The sequence below is a fragment of the Telmatherina bonti genome, assembly GCF_933228915.1.
Source record: "Telmatherina bonti genome assembly, chromosome: 8".
In the NCBI taxonomy this organism is placed as follows: domain Eukaryota; kingdom Metazoa; phylum Chordata; class Actinopteri; order Atheriniformes; family Telmatherinidae; genus Telmatherina; species Telmatherina bonti.
This window is the reverse complement of record NC_136626.1, coordinates 2,803,765-2,812,771: the sequence shown is the minus strand read 5'-3', so window position 1 is coordinate 2,812,771 and position 9,007 is coordinate 2,803,765. Positions and strand designations below refer to the sequence as shown.

At 52.6% G+C, this 9,007-nt stretch overlaps 1 protein-coding gene across 2 annotated transcripts in view; it reads right to left on the bottom strand.

Annotated features, from left to right (window-relative positions):
- Positions 1-5,483: 5,483 nt before the first annotated feature.
- LOC306759822 (inaD-like protein) overlaps positions 5,484-9,007 on the bottom strand; it is a 41,014-nt gene continuing 37,490 nt past the window's right edge. For both annotated transcript variants that reach the window (XM_079245563.1, XM_079245564.1), the window contains exon 25: positions 5,484-6,031. In XM_079245563.1, the coding sequence (XP_079101689.1) occupies positions 5,714-6,031 (318 nt within the window). In that variant the 3' untranslated portion in view covers positions 5,484-5,713. The remainder of the gene's footprint in view (positions 6,032-9,007) is intronic.

Genomic DNA, 9,007 nt, shown 5'->3' with positions numbered 1-9,007 from the left:
ACCGATTAAATCCAGCGGATTCCGGTTCAGATCGATTAAATCCAGCCAATTCCGGGTCAGACCGATTACATCCAGCGGATTCAAGTTCAGATCAATTAAATCCAGCGGATTTTAGTTCAGACCAATTAAATCCAGCGGATTCCAGTTCAGACCAATTAAGTCCAGCGGATTCCGGTTCAGACCGATTAAATCCAGCCACTTCCAGTTCAGACCGATTAAATCCAGCGGATTCCAGTTCAGACCGATTAAGTCCAGCGGATTCCGGTTCAGATCGATTAAATCCAGCCAATTCCAGTTCAGATTGATTAAATCCAGCATATTCCAGTTCAGACCGATTAAATCCAGCCAATTCAAGTTCAGAACGATTAAATACAGCGGATTCTTGTTCAGACCGAATAAATCCAGCGGATTCCAGTTCAGATCGATTAAATCCAGCGGATTCCGGTTCAGATCGATTAAATCCAGCGGATTCCGGTTCGGATCGATTAAATCCAGCCAATTCCAATTCAAACCGATTAAATCCAGCGGATTCCGGTTCAGATCGATTAAATCCAGCCAATTCCAGTTCAGATCGATTAAATCCAGCGGATTCCGGTTCAGATCGATTAAATCCAGCCAATTCCAGTTCAGACCAATTAAATCCAGCGGATTCAAGTTCAGATAAATTAAATCCCGCCAATTTAGGTTCAGATCGATTAAATCCAGCCAATTCCAGTTCAGATTGATTAAATCCAGCATATTCCAGTTCAGACCGATTAAATCCAGCCAATTCCAGTTCAGACCGATTAAATCCAGCGGATTTTAGTTCAGATCGATTAAATCCAGCGGATTCAAGTTCAGATAAATTAAATCCCGCCAATTCAGGTTCAGATCGATTAAATCCAGCCAATTCCAATTCAGACCGATTAAATCCAGCCAATTCCAATTCAGACCGATTAAATCCAGCGGATTCCGGTTCAGATCGATTAAATCCAACCAATTCAATTTCAGATCGATTAAATCCAGCCCATTTAATTTCAGATCGATTAAATCCAGCCAATTCCGGGTCAGACCGATTAAATCCAGCGGATTCCGGTTCAGATCGATTAAATCCAGCCAATTCCAGTTCAGACCGATTAAATCCAGCGGATTCAAGTTCAGTTCAATTAAATCCAGCGAATTCCAGTTCAGACCGATTAAATCCAGCCAATTCAAGTTCAGAACGATTAAATACAGCGGATTCTTGTTCAGACCGATTAAATCCAGCGGATTCCGGTTCAGATCGATTAAATCCAGCGGATTCCGGTTCAGATCGATTAAATCCAGCGGATTCCGGTTCGGATCGATTAAATCCAGCCAATTCCAATTCAAACCGATTAAATCCAGCGGATTCCGGTTCAGATCGATTAAATCCAGCCAATTCCAGTTCAGATCGATTAAATCCAGCGGATTCCGGTTCAGATCGATTAAATCCAGCCAATTCCAGTTCAGACCGATTAAATCCAGCGGATTTTAGTTCAGATCGATTAAATCCAGCAGATTCAAGTTCAGATAAATTAAATCCCGCCAATTCAAGTTCAGATCGATTAAATCCAGCCAATTCCAATTCAGACCGATTAAATCCAGCGGATTCCAGTTCAGACCGCATAAATCCAGCGGATTCCGGTTCAGATCGATTAAGTCCAGTGAATTCCAGTTCAGACCGATTAAATCCAGCGAATTCCAGTTCAGACCGATTAAGTCCAGCCAATTCTATTTCAGATCGATTAAATCCAGCCAATTCAAGTTCAGACCGATTAAATCCAGCGGATTCCGGTTCAGATCGATTAAACCCAGTCTATTCCGGTTTAGACAAATGAAATCCAATGGTATTAGACCAATTCATTCTGGCGATTTCCATTTGTATTTGAAAACCAAAACAGCGTTTCATTACTAACAAAACTGGTCTGACAAGATTGTCATGGCTGCAAACACCTCTCCTTGGACAGGACTGTAGGTGTAGCAGGCAGGTGATCCAGGTGCAGCAAGTGGTTCCAGTGTAGCAGACGGTGGTCCAGGTGTAGCAGGCAGGTGATCCAGGTGCAGCAGGTGGTCCAGGTGTAGCAGAAGGTCCAGGTTCAGAAGACGGTCCAGGTGTAGCAGTAGGTCCAAGTGCAGCAGCTGGTCCAGGTGGAGCACATGGTCCAGGTGTAGCAGACAGGTGGTCCAGGTGCAGCAGACAGGTGGTCCAGGTGCAGCAGACAGGTGGTCCAGGTGCAGCAGACAGGTGGTCCAGGTGCAGCAGACAGGTGGTCCAGGTGCAGCAGACAGGTGGTCCAGGTGCAGCAGACAGGTGGTCCAGGTGCAGCAGACAGGTGGTCCAGGTGCAGCAGACAGGTGGTCCAGGTGTAGCAGACAGGTGGTCCAGGCGTAGCAGACAGGCGGTCCAGGCGTAGCAGACAGGCGGTCCAGGTGTAGCAGACAGGTGGTCCAGGTGTAGCAGACAGGCGGTCCAGGTGTAGCAGACAGGCGGTCCAGGCGTAGCAGACAGGCGGTCCAGGCGTAGCAGACAGGCGGTCCAGGTGCAGCAGGTGGTCCAGGTGTAGCAGACAGGTGGTCCAGGTGCAGCAGGCGGTCCAGGCGTAGCAGACAGGCGGTCCAGGTGTAGCAGACAGGTGGTCCAGGTGCAGCAGACAGGTGGTCCAGGTGCAGCAGACAGGCGGTCCAGGTGCAGCAGACAGGCGGTCCAGGTGCAGCAGACAGGCGGTCCAGGTGTAGCAGACAGGCGGTCCAGGTGCAGCAGACAGGCGGTCCAGGTGTAGCAGACAGGCGGTCCAGGCGTAGCAGACAGGCGGTCCAGGCGTAGCAGACAGGCGGTCCAGGCGTAGCAGACAGGCGGTCCAGGTGTAGCAGACAGGTGGTCCAGGTGTAGCAGACAGGCGGTCCAGGCGTAGCAGACAGGCGGTCCAGGTGTAGCAGACAGGCGGTCCAGGCGTAGCAGACAGGCGGTCCAGGTGTAGCAGACAGGCGGTCCAGGCGTAGCAGACAGGCGGTCCAGGTGTAGCAGACAGGCGGTCCAGGTGTAGCAGACAGGTGGTCCAGGTGTAGCAGACAGGCGGTCCAGGTGTAGCAGACAGGTGGTCCAGGTGTAGCAGACAGGCGGTCCAGGTGTAGCAGACAGGTGGTCCAGGTGTAGCAGACAGGCGGTCCAGGTGTAGCAGACAGGTGGTCCAGGTGTAGCAGACAGGCGGTCCAGGTGTAGCAGACAGGTGGTCCAGGTGTAGCAGACAGGCGGTCCAGGTGCAGCAGGTGGTCCAGGTGCGACAGGCGGTCCAGGTGTAGCAGACAGGTGGTCCAGGTGCAGCAGGTGGTCCAGGTGTAGCAGGTGGTCCAGGTGCAGCAGGCGGTCCAGGTGTAGCAGACAGGTGGTCCAGGTGCAGCAGGTGGTCCAGGTGCAGCAGGTGGTCCAGGTGTAGCAGACAGGTGGTCCAGGTGTAGCAGACAGGTGGTCCAGGTGCAGCAGGTGGTCCAGGTGTAGCAGGTGGTCCAGGTGCAGCAGGCGGTCCAGGTGTAGCAGACAGGTGGTCCAGGTGCAGCAGGTGGTCCAGGTGTAGCAGACAGGTGGTCCAGGTGTAGCAGACAGGTGGTCCAGGTGCAGCAGGTGGTCCAGGTGTAGCAGACAGGTGGTCCAGGTGCAGCAGGTGGTCCAGGTGTAGCAGACAGGTGGTCCAGGTGCAGCAGGTGGTCCAGGTGTAGCAGACAGGTGGTCCAGGTGCAGCAGGTGGTCCAGGTGTAGCAGACAGGTGGTCCAGGTGCAGCAGGTGGTCCAGGTGTAGCAGACAGGTGGTCCAGGTGCAGCAGGTGGTGATGTCCATCCCGTCTCCACCAGATAAAATACTACATTTTACAACTTTATCTGTTAGAATTTCTTCCTCATTTTCCAGAAAATTCCTCTTTTTCCTGCAGAACCGTCATGGAAATGAGATGGATTAATAATTATCAGGGTGTCGGCCTGACCTTTTATGGCCAACATGTGGGCGTGGCCAGATGTTCACTGTGTTAAATTTAGTGTTGATCCTGATTTATGAAGGAAACAGGCGTGGGAACCTGGAAGGTTCTCCTGGTTTCCGTGCGGACGCCGCCTGGAGGCAGCGTTGCTGCACCAGTCAAACCAACCGCCAGCTTGAAGAGTCGAAGCTGAAACAGGCCTGGAACAGAACATTCAGTTTCATGCATGAACCTACTAAAGGAAGCTTTCTGAACTACTCTAAACTATGCAGAACATTCTGTGGCATGATGGACTCCCGGCGGTCTGGAAAAGCTCAACAGACGGACCTTTAGACCCTAAAGACTGAAATCCATCTTTACACACTCCCTCTTGACAGACCCGGTCCGACGGACCCGGCTTGATGACCTCTGGGGTTGGAGGAACTAACACCTTTCTTTATATAAATGAATCTGATGGAAACTTGATTTTAAAAAAATTTATTGGAACAAAAGATTAGCTGAATCAGACTTCTTGTCGACCAGATCCAGGTTTATTTGTGGTTTTAACCAGTTTTCAGGATTTCAGCATCATGTGGAAAGAAGAGAATAAAGAAAGCATCTGATTTCAGGGAAGAAAATCTTTCCAAATGATTTTAAATGCTCATCAGGTTATTGAACACCTCATTAAAAACATATAAATCAGCTGCTCAAAACCCAGTAAAACCAGTACCAAAGAGGTTTCCATATTAGCACAGCCTGAAGCCCCACCTGCCTGCTGCAGACGCCCAAAAGCAAACCAAACGCACCCGGAGCAGCCAGGAAACCCGCTGAGAAATTTACAAAGAAAGAAAATGAGAAATGAGGAGGTTGAGTTTGAGCTACAGCAGATGATACGGACTCAGGGCGGGCCTGAAAAGACAAAAACACACACATTAACACACATACTTTTTATCTGAGACAATCTGAGGGAATCTGGCGCAATCCCACATAATCTGAGGACAATTATCATCTGGCATCATTTAATCTCAACGAAGTTGAGAGGGAGTTAGAACAGGCTCCGCCTCCTGCCGAGACACCGCCCAGCACGGGCTCCACCTCCTCCCGAGACACCGCCCAGCCCGGGCTCCGCCTCCTGCACGTGCACGCCCCGCCCAGCCGCATGCACGCCCCGCCCAGCCGCATGCACCCGCCGTGGACGAAGTTGCTCGTTAAATATGAAATTAGTAAGAGCAGAAACCTCCGTCAAGCACGATATTAAAGAATCCAAAGTCGGGAAAAAGATAACCTCCTTGGTGGAGGTAACAACCGGGTCCATTGCACATAAAGCAGACATATTTAAAAACTAATTAACAACAAATAAAGTGATAAATAACCTCCATGTTCTGTTAGCGGGATAGTTCTGTGTGAGCCTGTCAGTGGGAGAAATGCGAAATCACACGCGCACTAAGCGTGTTCCATCCAGACTGTTATTCTACAGTCCTGAATGAAGGTCTAAAAGATCAAAGGAAAAAAATGTAAGAAAAATATTTAACGCTGTACTGTAAATATGTAATGTTTTTGTGGTTTTTCCTTGATTTTTATATAGATCCACCAAGGAGGTTGCGTTTTACACGGCTTTATCGGTTTATGTTCAAGATAACTCAAAAAGCTATGGACAGATTTTCATGAAATTTTCATGAGTTGTTGGAAATGTAAAAAAGGAAGAACTGAATTAATTCTGGTGCTGATCCGGATCACCGTTTGGATCCAGGAACGTTTTTAAAGGATTCTAAAACATTGTGTTTTGTGGAGGTTTGCGCTCTCCAAGTGTTTTTCTAGTTTGGAGTTTGAAGCTTGGAGTTTGGTTAGAGGCCTGACAAAGTGCCATCCATTTCTTCACACTTTTAAACAACAACAACAAAAAGATCTGAAGCATGATGCCCCGTAGAGCCGGCCTTGAAGGGACCTGAAATGGAACTTTTCGGCATACGACTGGTGTGTTCTTACCTTTGTCCTGTTCCAGGTCTGATGTCACCTCCTGATCCGATTGGACAGGAGGTCTGTAGGGTGGCGGCTGTCTGATGGGGGGAGGAGCCACTTCTGGTTTCTAAAACAAACAAAAGCGGTTCTGAGTACACAACTTTAGGACGGTCCAGGTCTGACCCAATCTGGTCTGTGTCTAGAAAAGATAGACAGCCACCAGCTGCTCACGCAACCATAAAAACTCTCATACTAAGTGAATAGATCAGATAACATCCATCCATCCATCTTCTGCCGCTTATCCGGGGTCGGGTCGCGGGGGCAGCAGCCTAAGCAGGGAAGCCCAGACTTCCCTCTCCCCAGCCACATTTACCAACTCTGCGGGGGGGATCCCGAGGCGTTCCCAGGCCAGCCGAGAGATATAATCCCTCCAGCGTGTCCTGGGTCTTCCCCGGGGTCTCCTCCCAGAGGGACGTGCCTGGAACACCTCACCAGGGAGGTCCAGGAGGCATCCTGACCAGATGCCCGAGCCACCTCAACTGGTTCCTCTCGATGCGGAGGAGCAGCGGCTCTACTCTGAGCCCCTCCAGGATGACCGAGCTCCTCACCCTATCTCTAAGGGAGAGCCCGGCCACCCTGCGGAGGAAACTCATTTCAGCCGCCTGTATACGAGATCTCCTTCTTTCGGTCACGACCCACAGCTCATGACCATAGGTGAGGGTAGGAACGTAGATCGACTGGTAAATCGAGAGCTTCGCCTTCTGGCTCAGCTCCTTCTTCACCACGACAGACCGGCGCAGAGCCCGCATTACTGCAGACGCCGCACCGATCCGTCTGTCGATCTCACGCTCCATCCTTCCCTCACTCGTGAACAAGACCCCGAGATATTTAAACTCCTCCACTTGAGGCAGGACCTGACTCCCGACCCGGAGAGGACAATCCACCCTATTCCGGCTGAGGACCATGGTCTCAGATTTGGAGGTGCTGATTCTCATCCCAGCCGCTTCACACTCGGCCACGAATCGCTCAAGTGAGAGCTGGAGATCACGACCAGATGAATCCAGAATGGTTGAAGCTCTGCTGAAGGTGGGAGTTGAAGCTCGCTCTGACGGGGGACTCAGCCAGACGTTCCCAGCAGACCCTCACAACACGTTTGGGCCTGCCAGATCTGACCGGCTTCCTCCCCCACCATCTGAGCCAACTCACCACCAGGTGGTGATCAGTTGAAGCTCCGCCCCCCTCTTCACCCGAGTGTCCAAGGCATGTGGCCGCAGGTCCGATGATACAACTAAGAAATCGATCATTGAACTGCGGCCCAGGGAATCCTGATGCCAGGTGTACATATGGACACTCTTATGCTGGAACATGGTGTTCGTTATGGACAATCCATGACGAGCACAGAAGTCCAATAACAAAACACCATTTGGGTTCAGAGGGGGGGGGACCATGCCTCCCAATCACTCCCCTCCAGGTCTCACTGTCATTGCCCACGTGAGCATTGAAGTCCCCCAGCAGAACAATGGAGTCCCCAGAAGGAGCACCCTCCAGCACTCCCCCCAAGGACTCCAGAAAGGGTGGGTACTCTGAACTGCTGTTCGGTGCATAAGCACAGACAACAGTCAGGACCCGTCCCCCCACCCGGAGGCGGAGGGAAACTACCCTTTCATCCACCGGGGTAAACCCCAACGTGCAGGCACCAAGCTGGGGGCTGATGAGAATGCCCACACCTGCTCGGCGCCTCTCACCATGAGCAACTCCAGAGTGGAAGAAGGTCCAGCCCCTCTCGAGGGTTCTGGTTCCAGAGCCCAAGCCATGCGTCGAGGTGAGTCCAACTATATCTAGTCGGAACCGCTCAACCTCGCGCACAAGCTCAGGCTCCTTCCCCACCAGAGAGGTGACGTTCCAGGTCCCTAGAGCCAGCTTCTGCAGCCGGGGATCGGACCGCCAGGGTCCCCGCCTCTTGCTGCCGCCCAGCTCACATTGCACCCGACCCCTACGGCTCCTCCCGCAGATGGTGAGCCCACGGGAGGTGGGGCCCATGTAACCCTTTCGGGCTGAGCCCAACCGGGCTCCATGGGTAAAGGCCCGGCCACCAGACGTTTGTTCTCGTACCCCGCCTCCAGGCCTGGCTCCAGAGGGAATCCTGGTCACCCGCGTCCAGGCAAGGACACCTAGACACCTGTTTACCATGGGTGACCCTACCAGGGGCATAAAGCCCCCGACAACATAGCTGCTAAGAACTTTCGGACACACAAACCCCTCCAGATAAGATAATAATAAACATCTATCTATCAATGTCTATCTATTAAATACCAGTAACTAGGTCTGCAGGACCTTCTGGACTTAGACAGATCCCTTGAAAATTTCAGACTCAGGCTTCTGGATGTTTTTAAACATTTGTGTTTAATTTCACTGCTTTCCCAGTTTTCCCAGAACACAAAAAACAAGATCTGCTGTCAACACATGGAGCAACAAAAGGGAAAGTCAAACATCACAGAGACATCCGAACAGCAACTACTAAAATGGGAGGTGGAGGTGAAATCCATTTGGGTTCATATGGGCGGTCTGAACCGACTGCAGAGTCCAAGAATGCATCGTCTCACCTCTCCGAACCAATCTAAAACCACAATAAAACCAAACAATCTGTGCAGTAACCTCAAGGCTTCCATAAACTGTCTCCCGCTGCCCCCCGCAGGCCTCCCGCAGGACTCCCGCTGCCCCCCGCAGGACTCCCGCAGGACTCCCGCTGCCCCCCGCAGGACTCCCGCTGCCCCCCGCAGGACTCCCGCTGCCCCCCGCAGGACTCCCGCAGGACTCCCGCTGCCCCCCGCAGGACTCCCGCTGCCCCCCGCTGCCCCCCGCAGGCCTCCCGCTGCCCCCCGCAGGACTCCCGCTGCCCCCCGCTGCCCCCCGCAGGCCTCCCGCTGCCCCCCGCAGGCCTCCCGCTGCCCCCCGCAGGACTCCCGCAGGACTCCCGCTGCCCCCCGCAGGACTCCCGCTGCCCCCCGCTGCCCCCCGCAGGACTCCCGCAGGCCTCCCGCTGCCCCCCGCAGGACTCCCGCTGCCCCCCGCAGGACTCCCGCAGGCCCCCCGCTGCCCCCCG